General features: G+C 32.5%; 1 protein-coding gene across 6 annotated transcripts in view; it reads left to right on the top strand.

Moving 5' to 3' along the window:
- LOC109600496 (sodium-coupled monocarboxylate transporter 1) overlaps positions 1-14979 on the top strand; it is a 28002-nt gene extending 13023 nt beyond the window's left edge. For 5 of the 6 annotated variants that reach the window (XM_049967274.1, XM_049967279.1, XM_049967275.1 and 2 more), the window contains exons 2-9: positions 2625-2875; positions 4044-4366; positions 6255-6409; positions 10109-10249; positions 10309-10527; positions 10589-10862; positions 13651-13880; positions 13988-14979. In XM_049967274.1, coding sequence (XP_049823231.1) covers positions 2668-2875; positions 4044-4366; positions 6255-6409; positions 10109-10249; positions 10309-10527; positions 10589-10862; positions 13651-13880; positions 13988-14333 — 1896 coding nt within the window. In that variant the 5' untranslated portion in view covers positions 2625-2667 and the 3' untranslated portion in view covers positions 14334-14979. Of the gene's footprint in view, positions 1-658; positions 829-2624; positions 2876-4043; positions 4367-6254; positions 6410-10108; positions 10250-10308; positions 10528-10588; positions 10863-13650; positions 13881-13987 lie in introns of those variants that run through there. The other variant, XM_049967276.1, reaches the window with a different exon arrangement.
- The last annotated feature ends 10316 nt before the right edge of the window (positions 14980-25295 follow it).

Here is a 25295-nt window from a genome sequence, read left to right as displayed (position 1 = left end):
TTTTACGTATGGCCATTATTAACCACATTAATTATTCGTTCCAAAACGTATTCTTGTTAACGACGTTAATTTGTATCTGTATTTTATGATACCGAAAAAACGAACGAAAGGAAGCAATTTGGAACTTTCGTAGTAGTTTGCGTGTATGACTGAAAATCTAATAAAAAGACTTTTCATCTGCGGCCGATGCAAATGAGTTCAAACGAATAAATTAACGATGCCGCTGGAAGTAGTTTTTTATTGCCTTTTTTTCTCTCGTGATTTACGCGATGAGACAGGTCAAGATTTCGATATTGCCCCAGGGCGTCGAATAAATCTTCAGGTTGTTGTTCTCGGACGTGTACACACGCCGCGAGAAAAAAAAAAAAGACCACGAGCAGGTTCTCAATAAAATGTCAATAGTGTGCCGATTCAAAACAAAAAGTTTTGTGACTTTCGTAAACAGTGTGAGTATCCAACTATTTCGATGACTGTTTTACTTAAAAATACCGCCGAACTTTGCACCGTATTTGTGCCAAAAATATTAACAACGACTCCGTGCCAAAAAGTCTATATAAAAAGTTAACGTTATTAAGATTGAATGCTCTCGTACGACGTGTAGCAGCTAAGTAAAATGTTAATGGGTGTGGAGTTAGATAAAGTATGTTGTGTTATGATTTAATTAAGATTAAATCGAGTTGATAAAATGTGATTTCGAAAATCCAGTGGAAATCCGTTGGGCGCTTACGAAATAACCACACTTGGCTTATGCTAATGAAAATATTTTCCATGGTTTTATTTTGTAAAAACACGCGTTTACCAGTATTCATCATAAACGTGTGCATTAATGTGAGTAACAATTTTGTTTGCTTTAGTAATTAAGATAAATAGTGGTTAAAAAGTTACATTCTTGGAAAAATACGATAAATTATCTCATTTAGCAAATATTATAATATTATTATTGATGTTTTGTTTATAAATACCGATAAAAGAAGTGGAGTTATTTTCGAAATTACGTCTTTACGAAATGGTACTACTAGGTGCTTGTTGACCTTGTACAATCTAATTGATAAATTATATTTGTTATTAATTAAAATTAGGTCACTAGAAGAAATTTCAGAGAAGATAAATAAATCGATGAAAAATAATATCAAGGTTGTATAAAAACTGAGTTACAAAATCCAGTTTTTCTAGAAAACATAAAAAGGCAAAAATATTTAAAATTCAATAAATAAAAATTCTGGAAGAATACAATTAAAAATTCAGCTGATATTAATTGATATTAATCTTTAAAATTGAGAAATAAATTTGCATCATGAGAAAATTTATGTACTTTAATTGTTTAGGAAATTTCAGACAAGATCAAAATCAATGAAAGATAAGTTCACAGTTCACAAAATGGAGATTTACAATAAAAAAATAAAATATCTAAATATATTTAAAATTTCAACAATATAAGCTCTAAAATAATCAGAGACTTTAAGAACAGTTTGTTGTTAATTAAAATTAGGTTACCCAAAGAAATTTCAGAGAAAATAAATTGTATAAAAAATGAATCGTAAGATTTTAAAGAAGAAATGAGAAGAAATTTAAGATAACATAAGTAAATTGATCAAAAATAATTCCAAGACTGTATAAAAACTGAATTATAAAATCCAGGTTTTGTAGAAAAAATTAAAATGGATAAAAGTATTTCTTCTGAAGAATTCAATAAAAATTCGACGAATATTAATAGATTTTAATCCTTAAAACTAACAAAAAATTGTATTATGGAAAAATTTACTTCAATTGCTTTTGTTATTAATTAAAATTAGGTCACCAAAAGAAATTTCAGAAAAGATAAGATCAATGTTGCTATTCAAATCAAATGGAGTTTTTCAAGAAAAAATTAAATTCTCTAAAAATGTTTAAATTTTTGACAATAAAACTAAGTATTAATTGTTTTTGTTGTTAATTAAAATTAGATTCCCGGAAGAAATTTCAGAGAAGATAAGTAAATCGATTAAAGATAATCTCAAGGTTGTATAAAAAGTGAACCACAAAATATCTAAAAATATAAAAATCAATAAATTTCAAGAAATAAAATCAATAAAAAATAGATATTGACATTGATAATGTTAATGTTTAAAAGTGTCATAAAATGTGCGTCATAAAAATTTTTCAGACTTCAAAGAAATGAAAGAATCTAAAAAATTAAATAAGTTAAGTAATCCGAAACATTGAACTAATTAAATAATATCAACAAACACATTAAATAAACGGAAAATTTTCAAATTTATCATTTCACCATTGAAGTAATATTGTTTAATCATTAAACAGTGTCTTTACTGTTTTTTTACAAGATAATTAATCCGAATGCTAATATTTTCACTAATTTTTTAACAAACTTGCGTCATTGAAGCCATTCTAGTAAAGTATAACATTTCAGGATCACGAATCCATTTTAATCTAACATGCACATTTTATCTAAAATAAACATGACATTTCTCAAATTTCAGACAATTAATTCCTTACAGATTACCTAAAAGCAAACATTGGTCAATTTCGGAACTATATAGCATGTAGGTTCGCCAAAAAATGTTTAGTACCGCTCATCGCAAGACAAAAGCAAAGATCAACCCAATACAACCATAAAATTGTTGCAGAAAGTCACAATTTCCGAAGGATAAGTATCACAAGCTCATCAACATGTCGAAGGACTCATCGTCGATGATATGGGACTACCTGGTGTTCATCATTTTCGTGATAGCCAGCAGTTTCGTGGCCGTCTATTCCCGCTTCTTCGGCCCCAAGGAGAAAACGAAAGCCGACTATGTCTTTGCCGCTGGAAAGGTCTCAATGGCCGCCATGATGCTGAGCATCGCCAGGGGCACGCTGGGCGTCCGATCCTTTCTCGGTAAGCAACTAATTTATTCCGTCCGGATAAAAATCACAGTCATAATGGAAAATTGATTAATGCATTGTTTTCTTAGGGCTTGTTTTGATAATGTGTCGCTTAATAAAATTGGCGCCCGAAATCTCAAATCTAAGTGCTTAATTATACACAAACACGAAACAATAATTCGTGTGTGCAACGCGAATGTTTTAATATTGCGTGTAATTTAATTTATGGAGTTAATTTGAACGTAATTAATTAAAACAATAATTACAATATCCGTATCATATCTTATTTATATAAATTTGGATTGGTTAAATGAACACATGTAAAATGCTGCGTTATCGAAATTCCAATTTAAATCGGTTTATCATAAATTGCGGGCTAAAGCCCTATTTGTAACAATTCATTAATATTGTTACCCTAATTATTATAATAATGCATTACGCAATTTACGGTTTAATATTCGTTTGGGCGAATTGAAATGTGTCGGAGATAAGTATTTAGAGGCGCTTTGTGCCGGAGAGGCCAAAGAAATATTTATAAGTGAATATTGAAGTCGAGTTATTTCGCGATTATGCATACCTGGAAAAACGTTAAATATTTCAGCAGTGAGATACGAAAGGGTCCGTAATAAGGAATAGAATGCGTTTTTAAATTATGCAGTGATTCTGTATTACTCGAGTAAATACGCCGTTCTTTGGTTTATAAAACGATTTTTTTTAAGTTTAAATAATATAAACGGGAATGGACGAAACGGGGAAAACTAAACGAGGCATTTTAATTAAAGTTGTTTTTAATTTATTTCAGTTTTTTTATTCCAACCAGAACAAGATCAATGTAATTCTTTTAATTTTTGGTGGATTGATGCCAGAACTGATGGCCTTAACCTATAAACTCTTTCGAAATAGAAATTCAGTCCGAATCTGTCTTAGAAAGCGTTTTCCAAGGAAATGAACAACACACGTATCAGCCTCTAAAAATAACAATTTCTTCGCTACCCAACCGATTTATAATTAACCGGCGGTACTCGAAAGTGTTTATCCGAGATTAAGCGTGAATCGATTTGTTTGTTTTCGATGCGTTGTTTCTAATGACACAGTTCTGTGAAAGTGCCCGTTATCAAAACATGTTGTCTCCCGGGCAAAATTTTCCGCCGGTCAGTCGCCTCACAGTTTCTATTTTCCAGGTTACCCGTCCGAGCTGTTCTACAGGGGCAGCACCATGTGGGAGACGCTCTACGGAATGGTGCTCGCCTACCCGATAGTGTGCTTCATCTTCGTCCCCGTCTACTTCAGCCTCGGCATCACTTCCGTCTACCAATACCTGGACCTGCGATTCAAATCTAGACTGGTACGGTGCTTGGCCTCGGCCACCTACGTCATCAGGCAACTGCTGAACCAGGGCGTCACCGTTTTCACCCCCTGCGTGGCCCTGAACACCGTCATCGGCATACCGTACTGGGCCTCGATCGTCGGCATAACCTTCGTCAGCATCGTGTTCACGATCTTGGTAAGTGCGTCCCGTATCGAGGATTATGCCGGCATTAAAATCAAAATATTTAATGTGCCTTTCATGTCGGATCTGAAGGAAAATTCCGGGCGAAATTTAATTAAAACGCATTATATATTTAGGCGAATTTCGCCGTCTGAAAGAAACAATAAACCGACGAGTTTATTCCTGTTGTTGAGCCGACTTAAAGAAAAGCGAAAAGCGGGTGGCCGAAGAATTTGATATTTTCCCGTGGAACAATTGTAAAATATAAATACGGCGCTGATCTTTTCTCCCCTTACTAATAACACCTGTATTAGGGGAGACGTTGATAAAGTCCTTTATCTCGGGTATTTATCCTTTCATCGTCTTTCATAAATGTTATTAAGGACAACAAAGAAATAATTGCACCTTCGCTATTTTTAACGCAAAAAACAGTTGAAAGCAAGAATCCTTAGTGCTTCGGGTGTAATTAAACATTTTCTAATCAAAATTTCCTTTGGTCCCATAAGTTTAATCATGAATTTCGTTTTCCCATAACTTTGGATTGTATTAATTTCGGAACGTAACATGTATAAATTTTGATATCCTCCCAGGGAGTGTTCTGCTATAATTGAGTTTAAATAATGTAGATCCATTTATCAGACCCTGTTCTGTCCAAGTGTAATAAGTTGGGAAACAAATTTCTTAGCAAGCGATTGGCTTAATCCCGCATCACCAGACATCACCTCCCCGATTATTTATGGGTCAATCAAGAAGGTTTTAAATTGCGTTTTTGAAGAGCGTTTCTACTTCTTCATTTTTTCATAGGTTGACTGGTTGTTGATTAGTGGTTGAAATATTTGATAACAAAGGCCTGGGTCGATGGTCGAAACTTGCCCGGAGTTTTCGGATCGTTTGATTTACAATTAAAATATGCACACAGACAAGTCATTAGGTCGTGAATAATGGACAAGAAAAGACCCCTTGCGAAGTTTGCGAGGCCTCGAACAGCCCTTTTGAGACTGTATCGGACATATCGGAAGATGTCTGCTAACTTTCAAGACTGGATGCTGCCTCAACTTAACCTACAAATCCACGTGTGTGTAATGATTAGACGGGAGGCCGTTCATAACTAATTAGTTGCCGGTGCATTATGTGATTTCCTCATGAAATAAGACCACTCGACGTCAAAACCATTCAATGAGCCGCAGTTTGGTAACGAACATCGATTGTTTCCCGTTCTTAGTTTCGATTGTGTGCTCTAAAACGCCGGGTATTGTAAAGAGTGCTTGAACAATTATGTTTATAAACGCAAAATTAATTGTTTATTTCGCTGGTACGAACAAACGGGAGCGGATTATTAATTAAAATTGAGTTCGGCGTGCGTAAATTTCTGCGTCAGTGATGTATGAATATGTTTCCGCACATCGATCTTAATTTCGCAAAACCGCTGGCGAAATAATAATTCTGCGAAAATTGAATTTCCGATTGCACCGACGCGTCCCGTCGAAACTTAATATTGTCCATTTCGCATTTCCATCCATTAAATCAATCCGAATCGGGATAATTGTTGTGCAACGGGCAAAAGAATAGATTAGTTCCTGCCAAAAGCGTTAAAAGACAATGCGAACAAAAACCCGATTATTAATAAATTCCCATCAATCGAATCGAACATTTTTTGAAGTGCGGACTCCCGTTTCGTATTGCTGATTTTTAATTAAAAATCAACTCGCCGTGAATTTCAGCCGTTCAATTAAAAGGGAGTGGGGCGTTTTATATTTGTTGTCCGATTATAAATGAAGATGTTTTAATCTGCGACGCTTTTGAATTTTAAGGAGCACCTCCTTTAATTACTTGCTTTGCCTTCGTCCATTGATTCCCCCATGATTTTTTTCGCCGCTGTATGAAACCTTAATTATTTTTTTAGGGTGGCTTGAAGGCGGCTATTTTGGCCGACGTCATGCAAGGATTGACGATGATCGCTCTCTCTGTGGCCATCATTTTCCAAGGGTGCTTCGAAGTTGGCGGCGTTTCGCAAGTAGTCACCAGAAATTATGAAGACGGAAGGCTCAACTTTTTCAAGTAAGTATTCATCCATAAAAAATACTCAAAACTTAATTGAAAGAATAACTAATCCAACATAATTTTTTAACATTTTCTGAGTATAACATATATTGACTACCGAATCTAAAATAGCCATTAAATTTCGTCTAACAATAACTGGATAATTCGAAAACAATTCAATCTTAGTCAACTTGGACTTGCTTAAATTACTTGAAGGATCGAAAAAGGATGATTAATAAATGGGTATTCATTTAACTCCAAATATACAAGAAAAACCATGATTTCCTTTAAAAATAAGTCCAATTTTGATTTTCTTAGGATCACATTCACTCAAAACAGTGAAACATGGTGGTGGTTCAATTATGTTATGGGGATGTTTCAATTCTAAGTCCCCTTTACTGATTTATATTCAGAGACATAATAAATACCAATTTGCTCTCATATATTAAAGAAATGATGCTCTCAATAAACCTGTTTCAGCATGGAAATGATCTCAAACACAAATTCACAATTTTTGACCGTCCTATGGATTTGTTTCTATTAATACATTTGATATTTATGAGACAAAAAAATCAATCATTGCGATAATTTTATGGTTTCATCCAAATTATTGATTGATACTTCAAACATTGGAGACTGTCTCGTTCCTATGGTCCATTGTCAATAATTTTCAATTCATGTTTTACATACGAAAAGTAAATCAAAAGATTTATTCACTCTTCCAAATAAACTCCTTTACTGATTTATGTTCAGAGACATAATAAATACCAATTTGCTCTCATATATTAAAGAAATGATGCTCTCAATAAACGTGTTTCAGCATGAAAATGATCTCAAACACAAATTCACAATTCTTGACCGTCCTATGGATTTGTTTCTATTAATATATTTGATATTTATGAGACAAAAAATCAATAATTGCGATAATTTTATGGTTTCATCCAAATTATTGATGATTGATACTTCAAACATTGGACACTATCTCGTTCCTATGGTCTATTGTCAACAATTTTCAATTCATGTTTTACATACGAAATGTAAATCAAAAGATTTATTCACTCTCCCAAATGAACTCCAAAAAATGATTGATAAGTTTTTCAAAGTAAGAAATAGATTTTCTACTTCCTTTCAAACATATTTTTGAATTATTTACTCATCTACTTGATGCTTTTGTTCAGTGTTTTTATACCAAACAACGTAAATACACGGTACAAAAGATCCATCTCAGAGATATCATATGCAATAGAGATAGTAAGTCTCCCACTATGGGGCAGACTTCTACTGTCTCTGTCATGCATGATGTCTCTCTCTAAATTCAGACGAGACAAACGTTTTTCCTACTGTATACAAAATATACATTTTATACACAATTTGGAACATGTTAAACTGGGTAAGACACAAATAATCAGAAGATAATATGGATCCATAGCTAGATAACAAGACATAAGAAGTTCTGTCGACTCATGTGTAATTGCAGGTATATTTCACTAATTATTAAGGGTGTGACCTCAATAGGTATCTTTATTTCTACTATAGTGCCTAAATTCAAATATTCTATATCTTAAAAACTAAAACAAACAGACGAAATGTAATTACATTTTTGAAATCAGCACATTAAAAATAAGCCAAATCATATTTTTGTATTCCCACAACAACAAAAAACATATAAGTTTGTTGGCCTGTGTAATCTTTGCTCAATATTTGATAACAGCGGTTTAATTATTTCATTTACATTAACAAAGTTTTACGTTACAATACAATTTAGATAACTAGAATTATTAATTACCGTAATAGTTTGTTTACTATGAATTTAGCCAAATTATTATTTAAACACGATTCGACGTTAAATAACTACGTTTTGATATGATCTGCCAACGAATGGATATTTCATTTGCCGTTGACAAAACGATTTGTTTTTGACAATTCAATTATTAATTTTAAACTGTATACATATCGGATCGTCTATGTGTCCAAATAATGATGGGGCCAATAAATCGGATTAATAATTAATACATGTGTCCCACCCCCTTCAGCCAACTGCCGCGGGCGCAAACACCGCCGGCCCACATTTAATGTTTCAGCAAAGGATTAAATGTCAAAGATTATATTTATGGGTTTTTGGGCGCGAAAGTCGGCAACTTTTAATTGTTTTAATTTGTCGGGCGGCGAGAGAGACGGCAAAGATGTGCGGACGGCGTGGGCGAGAGGAGGAGGACCGACTCGAGTAATCGGTAGTAAGAAAATGCGCGACGTCGACGTCGTTTTAATAAACTTGGGCCAGAAGTTGGTCGACGTACCGAAAGCGGATTTTAATGAAGACGCATTTTAATAACGGATTATAATGTTATTGTGCCTGCTGCCCAGATATTTTTGCCAATAATTCCCACCATGGGCGCAACCGGTATTCGAAACTTCCGCGAAAACAGCTCCTTCGGCGAGTTTTAATTAGTTTTATATTTCCGGGGAAATAAGTAACATAAATAACAATTAGGAACTTAAGAAGAATTCCTATGCAGATTAAAAACGATTCGGGGCGAGTTCGGCGGAATGGATTCCGGCGTAAAACGTTTCCAAACCTACAATTAACATCGCAGCTTCATTTCCATCGTCAACTTTCAAAAATTAATTAAAATAGTTAAAAAAACGCCACTCCAAATTGATGGCGAACGAAAATGGCGGAAATTTTCAATTTACTTTCGGCGAAGAAGAAAAAAATTGCCTTAGTCAGAAAAGTTAAATAATTCTATTGAGATTGCAACCGCAGAGGGAGGTCGGGCGTGAGGCGGGTGGGGGGGCGCCTTCTCTTGAAAATTGAGTCGTTCCATAATCGAATGATTAGAGTCTGTGCGCCACTGAATTGGAGCCGAATTACTCTGTTCTTTATGTGTTTACACAATCTGCTCCCAAAACTCGGTGCGCTCTCCCGGGCGCAAAACTTTCCAGTTTTCCTTTCGGCTCCTCTACACTTTTAAATAAAATTCCAGCATCTGCTGCGTATTTTTCATTTCGCCCCCCGTTCCTTTTGAATATCGGCCGCATCGATTTTAATACCGATATAAAGTAAACGAAACAATTTTAATGTTTGGAATGCTCAAGAATTAAAATTACTATCGGGCGATGTTATTTACGGGCCGGGGGATTTTAATACGGCCGGCGCACAGTAGCAACGAATTACGCCCCCCCGACTGTCACGTGGGCTGTTATTAAAACTAGGGAAAGTGTAAATTATTTATGTTTATCAATCTTTCAAAGATTTTTTCATTTACTTCCACACCCTTCGTTTTCAACGTTCTAAACATAATTTGAATAAACGAGAACAAACATTGATTTTATGTAAAGATTGTTTTTGTAATGGCATTCAACAAATGTGGATTCAAATTTAATTCTAATTTATGTGGTGCATTACTAGCAGTCGACTGTTCAAACAGGCCAGATTACTGAATAAAAATGAATTAACCTCCGAAATGGTAAACAAATTTATTGTTTAACACAGTCCTTTCTGTTTGATCAATTTATCAAATGGATCGTTTAATTGGACTGTTATTGTGTACGAAATTCAATGAAAAACATATTGTACATAGTTAATAATTTCGGTTTCGGTGATAAATAATTCAGCATAATTATAAAATGCAAATTTCCATGTTTATGCTGAAAAAACATAATTAATTTTTAGGTATTAATATCGAAATTAAATTTAATAATTAATGAATCTTTCAGCTTTGATATGGACCCAACAATACGTGTGACAACCACATCAGCTCTATTCGGTCAACTATTCATGTCCTTGTCCATTTTTGGCTGCCAACAAAACTTCGTCCAACGTTACTGCAGCATGGACTCGCAGAAGAAAGTCACCAAGTAAGTTATACACCCCTTTAATTGTATACCATGAAACCTTTCACTGACTTTGTTTTTAGGACTTTGATGTGCAACATCCCAGTCATCACAGTCCTGTTCAGTTTATCCTGGGTGGTGGGAATGGTGGTGTATGCCACTTACGCCAGCTGTGACCCCCTCAGTTCCGGCTACATCGAAAAGTACGACGAAATTTTGCCCTTCTACGTGGAGGACCGCTTTAGTTATCTGCCGGGTATGCTGGGTCTTTTCATGGCCAGTCTCTTCAACGGCGCTTTAAGGTAACCCAATCGAAAGTCATAAAACACCCCAACCTAACCCTAACCCTAACTTAATTATTAGCTTGAACGTCTCGAACTTGAACTCCCTGGCCACGGTGACGTTCGAGGACTTCGTCCGCCCCATCCCGTGCTTCAAGGGAATGAAGGACAGCCACCAGTTGTGGGCCATCAAGATCATCAGCGTGATTCTGGGCCTCGTTATCATGTGCATGGCCTTCGGCGTCGGTCTGTTGGACGGCGTCATCGAATCCTCCATGCTGGTCACCTCCGCCACCTCCGGACCGTTGCTCGGCGTCTTCATCATGGCCCTCCTGATCCCCTGCGCCAACTGGAAGGTACGTTTAAATCGGGACGTATAAATTTAAAAATTCACCGAGGGGATTAATTCGATAAAGTGATTTACCGGCGATAAATTTTAACGAAGCCCGGACCATAAATCACCCCTACTTATGTTCGAGTGCATCCGAATCAACAGGACCGACCGCAAAAACTGCCGCACAACAATTTTAATTGCTCGATCCCCGTCTCACGTACGACAGGATTCGAATTCAAATCGGACGTAACGCATTTATCCTGTAAACTTGTACGTGTCTCCCTGTCGGCACACTTTTATCGTCCGTGTCGATTTAAATGACAAAACTGAATACGTTCCGCATTGTATCAACACACCCTTCGTCCTTTAGTAGACCCTAAAGTGGACTGACAACGTGACAAGCATCGCAGACTGCGAAAATAAAGTTTCGCAGATTTAGCGGATAATGTGAACATAAAGTGTAACATAATACTCCTGATGCTTTCAATTTTATTCAAATAATGTTACGACGTTCCATTTATTCAATAGATTCCCAACAAATGAAACGAAAAGGGGGTGGTACTTTACTGGTTATAAAAAGCACAAAGAATATTAAATTTATCATTAGGCTGCTGCATTATTGGTCGAAAGAGTCTCCACATTCTGTGGGGATGAATTATTCATTATATATCACTAAATAATCAACAGTCTTCCTGTTATCCACTATTATTAAACGGGTTGAATATTAATTGATAATGTTGCTGTTTTATAATTTGGCAGATAAACATGAAATGCTAGTAAATAATAAACAGTATATTAAATATTGATCCCAGCATCATTAAAATGATGTGTGTACGTTGTTGGTGAAACTTTTGTTCTCTTTAATAGAGTATCGTTAATATTCATTAAATTAATAAAATATTATGTGTTCAGTATGGCGGAATCTTTATTAAAACGGGGGCCAATGCTTTTCATTAATAATGTTTAAATGTAAACAAATATCAATTCACGTGAGCACAGTGAAATATAACATTGTACGGGCTTAATTGGGGTACGGCATGGTGGTGTGGTAAGTGTGGAACAAGCGGAGCTAGCAGTCAATTAATTATAGTGAAATCCTTTAATCGCTACAACGGACTCGGTGCCGTTATTTCGGTCCATTTTCAGGAAATAATTCTCCGAAGCTACCTTGAAGCTCACAATCTACAAATAGATTACAAAATAGCAAGCGCCATCGACTCTATTCGAATAAAACCAAAATCCATTAGCATTCATTTCCTTTGTAATTTTTGCGGTTTATTTGCATCACCGCAAACTTTCCAACACACACACCCACATTTCTGGGATGCGATATTCCGGATGTTCCGGACCAGTTGTAATGCAATTATTGTTGTGCCAAAGGATTATTAAATTACAATTTCGTCGCAGTGATTTTCGGACAAAAATTCCCCCCGTAATAATTTTGTTTGGAATTGCGTGCAAAACCGTCATCGTCAAAGAGACGAGGGGAAACAGGCTTTTACAAATTACGGAGGGGTTCGTTTAATTTTATTAAATAGTTTCAATGTTGCCTAAAGCAAACGGAGTAACAGACTTAATTCGAAAGGTTCCATTTTTCTTGTTTGCTTGCACACACGGAACATGCGAAAGCAAAAAATATATTGATCACCATTAATCAAACCATTAACAAAGCTGTGTAATTCGATTCCTTCTCGTCTCGTGGTTCGGGAGTAATTAGAAAATACCTGGAGTGTGTGCCAGCAACAAAAGGCACGGAGTGAAGAGAAACTAGATTTGCGTGCTGGGGAAAACAACATCGTCAAAGTGCTGTGTTAACACACTCACATTTGCGCTCAAATGAAATATTAATTTGTATTGTGGCCCGACTCTGTGTGTACGCTTCGACTGAGGAATGTTAATTGTGATTGATAAATTCCAAAATGGATTGATTGCTCCGCCGAACGTGAAAATCGTTTATGCAATTAGAAGTTCAGACCGCAACCGTTTTGTGCATTTAATTCAAGAATAAATTTATTCATGCGGACTGCAACTAGCAGACGTGCATTTTAAAACCACCACACCCCGATCGGGTGGTTTTTTCCGGGTTTTTGTCAATTAACTGTTGCGACGGAGGGAGCCGGGAAATTTGGTCCTGTGTATTCATCCGACATCTCAAATGGGAACGTGCGGCGATGCATTATTTATAAATTTGTTAAGAAAGAAGGATGGTCAACGTGTTTTTTGGGTAATTGTTAATTTAGCTGCATCAGCCTGTTTAAAATAAGACATTTCTCTAATCAGAAATCTGTCCTATTAATTCCAAAAACAAAATTATACAGTGTTAATTTATAATGAAAAATTTAAAAGTCAGAGCAACATAAGCGATGCTATGCTTATTTGGAAAATGAGGGTTCAAGGGTCGAAGCCGCTCATCTGGACAATATCTGATACCTACATACATTTGCGTTAGTGCATTAGGCAGCGAGAACACGAGAGATCATCCCTTTTACATGCTTATCCATTTTGATTACCATAAATAACCCATAGATCAAGGAGATGAGGCCGAGTCACCGACACAAGGCAGAGTCGCTCTGAATTTCAGATGCTCACAAATTACGTTATCAAAGAGTCCCCCGGTCCATCGAGGACGGCGGTTTTGTTTTTATTTGACGGTTTACGTGCAAGGTACATCAAAGGCCCGCATTCGAATCGAGCCTCCACAATTGCCGGGTGAATTGAGGTAATCGAGTTGCGGACGATACACCTGATTGTAAACGATGCACCTGACGTTCAAAGGAGCAATTTCGTAACAAATCAAATTTATTTTATAGGGCGCTTCTGCCGGCGTCATTTCCGGTCACATCGTGACTTTGTGGATAACATTTGGAGGGCTCACGGTCACCAAACCGCCGGCCACGCTTCTGCCCCTCAACACGAGCGGATGCAGCAACACCTCCTTCAACGACCACATCCTGAAGCCGGAGCATCAGAAGATTTTCAACGTTCCCGTTACCACTCCGGCGCCCATTTTCGACGAGGTTTTGTCGCAACAGAATCAAGAGTAAGTATCCATAATTATGCGTTGTTAACAATTAATCCAATTAATTAATAATTCAAACGATTTATTAAGAAATCCTGAAATGTAACACGTGCCTCCATCTGTTGCAGCAATCCCTTAGCCGACATCTACTCCATCACATACATGTACTATTCGCTGATAGGTTGCTTCATCACAATCACCGTTGGGTGGATAATTTCCTGCCTTACCGCCAGCGAAAACGACATCTACGACTCGGAACTGGTACATCCCATCGCGCGTAAGATGGCGGAGGTGTTCCCAGGCAAGAAACGAAAGTATGTGGAAAAGGTGATGGAAGATCGCGCCAACAAAACGGGACCGACGTTGACCAACGCCGTCTCGTTCGAAGGCAAAAAGAACGGCACCTTGAATCCCAGCTTCCAGTCCGAATCGACGATGGACATGCCCGAAGTGGTTCACAGAACGAAGTTGTGATTCACCGATGGCAATCGTCAATTAGCGACAATGGACAATAAAAACAGTGCCCCCAGGGCGTAATCTGTGATCTCTAGCTCGTACTAGCTCGTGTGAAATGTTTTTTACTTAAAACGGTCGCTTTACATGCGAAGCACCGAACAATTGCTATGTAGTTTAGAAAATTATTTTTGTATATTAAGTAGTTAATGTTATTTATTCTCTTATTAACACCTCGTACAGTACGTTAATCATTTAATAGATGAGTGTAGGTCACATATATATAGTTCCTATACTTCGCAACCAATAGGTTAGCATGTAAATAGTTCTTTTTTTATAATGTGTAACTTCATGGGATTTGAGGCGACAGTGAAAGGAGACACGTGTACCAGTATTATCTTCTTACCTTTCAAAGGATCTAACTCAACGAGGATACTCTTCAGTAGTCGAATCTTAAGGTGCTATCCAGTGTACTTAACAATTTCAAAAGCGTTGTTTTTATCTAGGTTACTTTAAGTTAGTTAGTCTAGGATTTAGGTTTAAGGATAGTTTTAAGTACTATATATTTTTGATTATAAAGCGCACAAGTGCGATGTAATTTATAACCATTTATATTAAATGTACTGCAAAAGAAAAACAAGATGTCTAGTAGAAACAAATAATTTTACAGATGTGTTTTATTTCTGAGCCTGTTCACATTTCGGAACTAATCGGGCTGATTCATATTAAATAACAATCCGTCAACCCACAACAACAAACGATTGTTGTTGATTTTTACACGTGCTAAACAATTATAATTTCTTGTCACAAGATGTAGGTTTGGTGCTATTGTGTTTACTTGTTGGTAATCGCGGCCTTGTCAGGTATGCATCGCATTAATGCCCAGTTTGATCTATTTCTGATGTCGTAGAAAAATTGAGCTGGATTTATTGGAAGGTGTGATGTGCCCTCTTAACCGGAATTTACTTTACATTTCACCACGCTTTCAATTTACGTTTTTATTAACATTCAAAGAATAATAAATGTAAATGTTGTTTTGGTAATGATGCACTTCTCTGCAATTTGGAAAGACTAATAGATTCAAATCAGATTCCGCTCCTCCTTCATAACCTTGCGCTCTCCTACTGTTCTTGGGTGTGACCTGCGGGATTGAGGCGAGGTACTCTAAATTTTATATATTATCTCGATGCGACGTGTTTTAGGTCATAATGATACGTGTAATTATTACAGAATCATCCCTCCTACTGAAATATCAGACCATTGTTTTGCATAATGCACACATAAAATTATACTGAACACGTTTCCAGGACCTTAAATGGACCGGTCATGTTTATTCACTGAGGGATGGAGTCTATGTTGTCGGATTTTTCTTTATTAATTTGTGAAATCAATTGAATTCGTGCCGTCATTAGCATAACGATTAAATTTTTGGAATAACAATCCTTCATCCTGTTTTTGAACACAGTGATAATTGCCTATCAACAAGTGCGTGGACACACCTAGAAACTTAATGCCATCAAAAACCATCGAGAACATTCCACAATGAGAACGACTGAACCCAACGTTCCGGTTTTATTAAGGAAAACACGAAAACCGAATCGTTTCGTATCGCCACACCCAAATTACACCTGACGCCTGCTTTATAATTCACCATCAATTCATAATTAAAATCTGATCGAGACTAAAAAAAACGTTCGAACTGGTTTCCAGTCGATTCCACATACGATTCAGCTTAATCCATACTCCACTCATCAGTGGAGTTTAAGATAAATAATAAATAAATCGATATGAGCTGAAAAGGAACACGGGAACGGAGCAATTACGATAATGAGAGCATTGTTAAATAATAACTGGCCTACGTCCGTTTTTAATCGATACGTCCACGAAGATAATTCCTGTTATTATGGCTTTTTAAAACGTCGTTGAATGTTGGAAGAGATGTCGAGCTTCGGACGGTACAGTAAATCGGTTGCCCGGAGCGCAAAAAAGAAATAAATATATGAAGGCCGCTCGTCAACCTTGTCGCTCTTCTGGTTCGGTTTTACTTTACAGAAATGCACTCAATTGACACGTTCGCGTCATCGCGATTCGAATTCGATTTCAAGTACAAGTTCAAACTTAATTGGAAATCGATTTCTGTTTGGTAGAGTACGGGACGTAATTATATGGTATCGATGACATTTTTTTTTAATTATTGAGTTAATCGAATGATTTATAAAGTGTGTGACTTGAATAATAATGGTTATTATAGAGTGGAGATTTTTTCTCAAATTAATTATTTTCGTTTCCTTGTCATTTAGGGGAGTAAAAAATGATGGGTTCTTGGAACTGAAAAAAATATAAACGTCTGTTTTTCCTTCCTCTTCAGAATGGAACAGTAAAACTGACAAAAATAAATAATAGTCTAAGAAATATCTGGACTGTATGATAGACGAAGTAGAACATAACATTTACATTATAAAGCTTTCTTTGAGAAAAGCCCATCTTTCATTTCATTCATGAACTTGGTCAAAATGAGAGTAGTTGACAATTACATTGATCGTGTTTCTTGGTACACACATAGTTCATCTTTAATTAAGATATTTCTTGAGTTTTTTAGTACTATTTCACCAGATTTAGCTTCAACCCATTGTTTAGGCTCATTTATATTGATTGTAGGGATTGAACTGGCAATTGTCAAACGCCCAATTCTTATAACCCTCACTAAATTTGTTGTTTGTTGAATGAAATTGTCAAACTTTTTAACTAAATTTATTACATACAGTGCCTTTCAAATGGATTATTCATCATAGTTTAATGACTTATTCCCAAATATGAGGATTTTTCATCAGATATTGCTAATTTCTTGTAGGTACAGTTAAAGACTTTTAAAGATAACTTACCTCGTAGTATTATATAAAGTAATAGTAGATCAATATCTGACACTCTCTGATATTTGGGGTATTATTTTTATAATCTTGAATCTATGACTGGATTAATTATGGTATGACGTACATAAAAAATAATTGAAAAGAATTTTTTACAATTGACAATTACATTTTAGTATAAAAATAACCAATTTATTTAAACCCAGCACAGAACAATGAAGGCGGCACCAATTATTTCAGGTTAATTGGGTTGCTAATAGACACGAACATTCATATCTATCAATCAATTCCACATAATACAAACGTTTCTAATTAACTAGACAATACTAAAAATAAACATACCAGTGAACCTGCTGTTATTCTATGTTATTGTCTAGCATTTTTGTTTATTTCGTCCATTGTGTCCATTAGATACATTTAAAGAACTGTGGAGATATGTATCAAGGTAAGATAATTATTGATAAAAACGGCTCCATTGATTTATGATGTTATAATTGTTGTTTGAAATTGAAATTGGTACGAATATAGACAGACGAACAAGGTTTATGATTTGCAATTTTTCTTGTCTACTGTATTAGTGGTCCAAATTGCTTTTAGCAAGAAACAAGGCTGATTTAATATGTAATTAGATAAAAAAACTAAATAATGATTGATACATTATGACAGTTATTATCTGCAATTTTCACACATGTTTTTTTGCATGTTAATCGTTTAATTATAGTAATGCAAAAGTGTTAAGGACGCAGTTAACAACTTACGAATAAAAAAAATGGTCCAATATTTTTTAAATTTCTAAAACATCAAAATAAGAAAATATATTAATTTATTTTACAGCTGGACTATTTATGAATTAATATTTCCTTGTTTTTATTATAAATATAAATTTTTTTGGGCAAAATATCAACGCTTTGATATTTTAATATGTTTTCTCAATTTTGGATTTTAGTTCAGGTTATCATGTTGAAACACATCCCTTAAAGGCATCGTTACGAAAAAGAATGTTTGAGTTAGGTTAGGCAGTCCTTGAACTAATTTCAGTTCAGAAGTTCCTTCAAATTTGGAATCATAAACCTGGATTTTTTTTTGACATTTGAATGATCTAGTTATCGATTTTCTTTGTTTATTTGTTACTTGTTATAATTTTATCTAACTAAAAAAAGGAGAATAAAGTTGTATTGACTATTTGCATAATGGACATTAGATGAAACAAATATACCATTACAGATACATACATTTTTTATATCATTCAATTCAAGAAGTACAAACCATATTTTTAATAAATTTTTTAATTTTAATTTTAATAGCTATGATTATGGTAACTACTAGTAGTAAAATGCATAAATATTATGAATACATAAATATTTGAAATGTTTATTTTTATTATTTTTTATTTTTATTTTATGAACATAAATACACCTTTTATTTAGTCACTACTTTGATATTTAAAAATGTTAGATTGTGATCAACCCAATTAACATATTTCTGGTTGACACAGAATCTTGATTATTTCAATAAAAATATATATAAAATTTATAATATTTGTTCTTATTTTATTAATTTTTTCGTACACTTTGGACAAGGATATTTGAAAGTAACAGTAACTTATTTATTTGATTATTATCCTGCAAAAACCTTATATTGTAATTTAAAATATATCTGCTGAACTGTCTAAATAATATCATTGTTTCACAAATGAAATCTGGTCGTTCTTGTTTATATTTTGACGGCGAACGTGAACGTAGATCCTGTAACGTGTACACTTGAAACGTTTCAGGGTAAAAATTTCGATAGAATCTAGACAATTACTCACGTTATTTGAAACAATTAACAAACGGGTATTATTGAATTTTACGCTCATCAATCAACGTCAACTTATTTTCCGGTTGCATAGATCTAAAACCGAATTGATACATGTTAAAGTCTTAATAAATTCAAACGATAATCATTAGATCGTGCCGTTCAATACGATCAATAAAAAAAATGCAATATTTACAACGACACGGGAGCCACTAAAACAAAAGTGACAAAATCGAATGCTGCACCATTAATAGAGCATGAAATTTAATAACATATCTTTCAGCAACAATACACACAGCCGCTTAATTTGTTATTCAAATAAATTCAGACGAGAAAAAAACGACATTTACACAATTGACCACATTTTTTCCCCCACAACGCACATTTTTACCGCGGAAAAACGGAGCAGTTTCGTGATCCGAGTACGTGATCGGTTGCTTGAATTCGCAACCGGATTTTTTCGCAGCCCGCGCCGCTCCGGCCATTGTTACGGGTAAATCATACGTTTTCTGCGATTCGGTTTGAAGGTGGTAAAAATTCGGTCGCACCTTCTCGGGCTAAGTGGGGTATAAAGTATTGTAATCTTGGTGTTTAAAATATTCACCACACCTCCGATCGGCATCTTTTAGGACTCTTGGGCTCAACCGCGTCCGTTTAATTGACCGTTTGAGGAATTGCAACGCCGACTGATTTAATGCCAGTTTTGATTTGAAAGACAAACACTACGCCCGAAAGTTTTACACAACTTAATTTAGTTTAGCTGAGGGTGGATGTAAACAATTTCCTGGCGTGCTGATTAGAAAGCGTTGTTCGAAGTTCACCGATATTATTTAAATGATTTGCTGTTAAATCGTTGATTTGTGCAAATTAACAAGTGTGAACATTTTGTAAAAATTTCAAAATGACATTCCATTGATTTTTTATCACGAATTTCTTCATATTAAAATATTTAAACGTGTTTATCGTTCCGTGATAAGGTATAATTACTACCGTTCCAACGAAGGTTATTCTGTATATGGATCGTTGTCCATTTTTTTTGACAGAATTGTAACAGTAGTAAATTTAAGGCATCGTAAAAAAATTATATTACATTCTTATGGGGCAGACGAAATACCTCCGGATTTGGTCGGTGTTTTGACAACCGGATCAAGTTGGTTAATTAAGGAAACCTTCTTTACTGATTGCTGATTTATTATGTTTTAAGTGATGGCGACGTGTAACTTTACTTTATATTTATCTAGATTAATTATTATAAATGATTATCCTGGAGTGATATTTACTTTTACAAATATAAATATTTAATAATGATTAATTTAAATAATATGTTTATTCGAATTGTCAATATATGATGAATTCAAAAAACCTTAATTTACACATTTATACTTTTAATAATAATTTTTGTTATCATATTATACAAATATTTCTTCATTCCAAATGTTCAATATTGAATCAACACAAAAGAACTCAAAATATATATTTTTTATTTAATTTACATATATTTCTTATTTATTATTATATATAACATCCTTGAGAGTTTTTTGTTTTATAAATAATTTCTATAATTGTAATTTATTTTATGAAATTCTTAATATTTCATTACTTGAAAAAAACGTTAGAAATATATTTTTATTTTTAAAATTGTGAAACACATTTTCATATTCCCAATATTTGATTAACTAACTCAAAAAAATCTTATAATTAATAATAATTAATTATATATAAAATATTTTTTTTATTTATTACATAATTTTTAGAGTGTCTCTTGTTTTATAAAGATTCTTATTAAGTTTTTATATACTTTTTGAATCCTTAACTCAAAAAAACATTTTTATAATTTTATTAAAAATATTTTTTTATTTATTATATAATATCCTTAAGTATCAGTTGCTTTATAAATTTTTCTTAAATTTTAATATACTTTTGGAGTTCTCAATATTTGATTAACTTGCACAAATATATATATATATATATATATATATATATATATATATATATATATATATATATATATATATATATATATATATATATATATATATTATAATTAATAATATATACTTTGTGAAATCCTTATTATTGGATTAACTCAAAAGAGCTTCTAAAACATATTTTCATATTTTTATTATAATATTTTTTATTTATTTATTATATACTATAATAACCTAAAGTGTCAGTTGCCTTATAAACAATTATTCTAATTTTGATATACATTTTCGAATTCTCAATATTTGATTAGCTCAAAGAATATTCAAAATATATTTTATAATTTTATTAATAATATTTTTTTATGTATTATACAACATTTTGGATTGTTTGCTGTTTTATAAATAATTTTTTCTATAGTAATATACTTTGGTTTTCTCAATATTTGATCAACTTTTAGATTTCAATTTTATTAATAATTATAATTTATTTTTTTATCGAATTCTCAAAATTTTAACAACAACGAAATATATTTTTAAAATTTTATTTATAATAAAGAATTTAAATATATATTTTTTAATTAATTTATAACATTCTGAAGAGTTTATTATTTAATAAATAATTATTGTAATGGAAATATACTTTTTAGAATTCTTATTATTTCATCATCAACAAAATCATTCAGAATATATTTATATAATTTTATTAATAATAAAATTCTTGTTATTTTCTAAAAAAATCTGGTAATTTTTAATATAAATTAATAAATATACTAATAATTAATTAATGTATTTTATTTGCTAAATAATACTGGTGTGTTGTTTTTATAATAATTACACATTTTCATATTCTCTATATTTGATCAACTCAAACAACTTAAAAACAATTTAATTATTAATAAATATCCAATTGAAATTAACATAAAATAATGTTTTATTTAAAGAATGTGCATAAACTCAAACAAAAATTAAACTTCAACACCCGCCACTCGTACAATTTTAAGATCGTATCACTTTATTGTATTCAAACTGCTTTCTACAACGGAACGGAATTTAATGCGCCTGTTGCGGTTTAATTAACGTTAATAAATTGTAGTGGCTACAACAAGACATTAAACACCAGGAAGGTGATAATTGTCGGATTTATTATTTGGCATTAATCCGACTACAAGATACGTTACATATTTCATTTTTAATTTAGAGATAACGTTGAATAAATATTGTTCTTATTGTCAGTAACATAAAGGAAAACTACTCGAGAATAATTTACATAGAATTTTAAACTAATTAAGATATGTATTAAATAATACAGTTAGATAAACAGCATCCATTAAATTTTCATGATTATTAACAGATTTAATTTATGTAAGACAATAAAACGCATATATGCATTTGACATTAAGACATTGATATATTCATTGGTAACACCCAAACCTATTAATAATTAATTAATGAATTAATATGCGATTTGTGTGTTTTTATGTTGCTAAATTAGTGTATTTTTAGATGAAAACTAAAAAGCTCAGACACAATTAACTGATTGATTGATTGATTTTAACAAATTTGTACTAAATTATTAAATTGTATCATATTTTTATGTGCGCACTAGATAAATGTAATTTATTGGAATAGTTTATATGGTATAACTGTTCTAAATACTATTTTATGAGCAATAATTTACAGTAAACTATTAAGCAATAATAAAGATGAATAATGGTAATTTACACGTGATTGGTACATGTTTTTACATGAAACAGATGTTTTACAGTCACCAAACAATTCCGATAATAGTGTTACATACAGTATATCCTATTATTTTACACGCAATAACATTGATTTCATTGTCTGAAACAATAAAACATTTAATGGACTATAAATTGTTTAAACTCATATCAGTTCAAGACTTTATCACCTACAGAGTGTGACTAAAATTTATGGCTTTTAAAATTAATAACGATCTATAGCTAACGTGAGATTTATGACGACTGGCCAACAGGATGTTGGTAAAAACACCGTAAGAAAAAATGCATTTCTATATTTAATAGAAATTACAAACAATCTACATTGATCAATCGTTTTTATGAAATTCAAAATAAAGAACAAACATAGGAATGTTGCGAATTCTATGTTTCCATAAACCGTAACAGGCACTTTTATCTGATTACGCATTAAAAGTTTCGAAATGTTTTGGATTGATACATTTTATGAATGTTACAGATAAGGCGGAAAAAATTTTGACCTTGCGTTTAATTTTTATTTCGAATTTGTTTACTTTTTCGTTGTTCCAATGAAGCTTGAAGACTGTATAATAAATCTATTAATCGGTTTGTTGTGTGGGACAAAGCGACAACTAAATTAGCCGTTACGATAAAGCAAATATTTGACATAATTTGACATAATAAAACAAATTAAACTACATTCAATTAATTTGTCATTCGCAACACTCGAATGGATTTCGGGCAAATCGCAGGATTTGTTACGAATTTGAATAATTTCGTGCATGAACTGGACGTCATTTATCATCAATTCACCATTAATAATAGTATGTCACATTAAGTGGTTTAGATTATAAAAAATTTACCTTGTCACATGTTTGCAAAAAATATTGTTCATGCATATTAATTGTGGCCCGAAGCAAACACTGATTGATTAATGAGCTGGGTCAAAATGAATAACTACTATCGATGTGCTGTCAAATTTTACAGGTGGCTAGTTTTCCTGATTAATAAATTAGTTTTAAATTTGTTAATTGATATAATTGTTGCAGTTTAATTGTACAAAATTACTACTAACGAGATTTTAATTTATATCACCATCAGATTTATAATTATTGTTATATAATATTATATTTATGACGCAAAAATATTACGATTTAACAACTTCTATATAAACCATTTTTTTAGATAAATTTAATGAAAAAAGGTTTGTAAATTTGAGAAGTTATTACTTCTAGGAATATCTTAATATTCTATAAAAATATTATCCAGTCTAGTATTAGCAGTAGTCGAAAAAAAAAAAATTTATAAATATTTCTCAAATCTACTAAGAAGTCTGGACAAACATGACTGGTTTATTAATATAGTTTGCATATAATAATCACTACTCAAAAAAATCTTTTTCAACAAATTTTGCTTAAAAAGACTGATTTATTAATCTAATCTACAACAAAAAAATGCTCAAAATTTAACTTCTTGTGTAAATAAACCTGTTTTCGACAAAATTTGGTCAAAAAGGGTTTATTAATTCAATCTATAATAAAATAATTAACAAAATATGAGTTCTCAATTTAAGAAACTACTTTTCAACAAATTTTGCACAAAGAAACTGGTTTATTAATACAATTTAGAACTAAATAATTAAAATTTAAGTTCTCAAGTTAAAAAAATCTCATTTCAACAAATTTTATTTAAAAAGACTGATTTATTAAATTAAAATAAATTTACTCAAAAAAACTGGTTTATTAATTTAATATATAATAAAATAATAAACAAAATTTCGTTTCAACAAATTTTGCTCAAAATGTCTGATTTATTAATCTAATCTACAATAAAATAATTATCGAAATTTAACTTCTTGGTTAAAAAACTTGTTTTCAGCAAAATCTGCTCAAAAAGCCTGGATTATTATTACAATTTATAACAAAATAATGATTAAGTTTACAAGTTAAAAAACCTCTTTTCAACAACAAAAATATTGATTTATTAATGTAATCTACAACAAAGTAATGATCAAAATTTAATTTTTCGTGTTAAAAAATCTTCTTTCAACAAATTTTGTCAAAAAACTTTTAACCTAATATAATAAAATAATGAAAAAATTGTTTATTTTCATAAATATTAATAATTTTGAACTTTTATTGTTAAATTTACTATTAGTAGTTTACCATTCAGTTAATTTTTGTGTACATTCCTAATTAATTTTTTCTTCGCCTTGTTTAATTTACTGTATTATAATTAATTATACCTATATTATAAAAGATTTAATCTCTCTGACTGGACAAGCCTGTTAACATGTAGTAGTATCGCTTATAATCTGTTTATCCTTATAAATAGACTTATGTTAAAAGCACTTGTCTAAACAAAATTAAATATGTAAGTTCCACATCCTGAATCATTGCGTGGGATTATTCAATTTCAGCCTCAACTGTTCCAACACATTTTTTAAAAGCGCAACCTTGAAATTACAAAAGTAAAAAATGCCGAATATTTCGTGCAACCATTTTCCTAATAAATGTGGTTAAATTGTTACTCAAGATATTATCGATCGCATTATCAAATTCATAAAATTATCAACATTATACGTTTCGTCAACCACACGTTTTTAAAATTCATGTCATTAACTGCTTTTTTTATTTATATAACAAATAATTTCCGCTCTGATAAATCGACAGTATAAAT

The sequence above is a fragment of the Aethina tumida genome, chromosome 5 (genome assembly GCF_024364675.1).
Source record: "Aethina tumida isolate Nest 87 chromosome 5, icAetTumi1.1, whole genome shotgun sequence".
In the NCBI taxonomy this organism is placed as follows: Eukaryota; Metazoa; Arthropoda; class Insecta; order Coleoptera; family Nitidulidae; genus Aethina; species Aethina tumida.
This window is presented reverse-complemented; position numbering and strand designations above follow the sequence as displayed.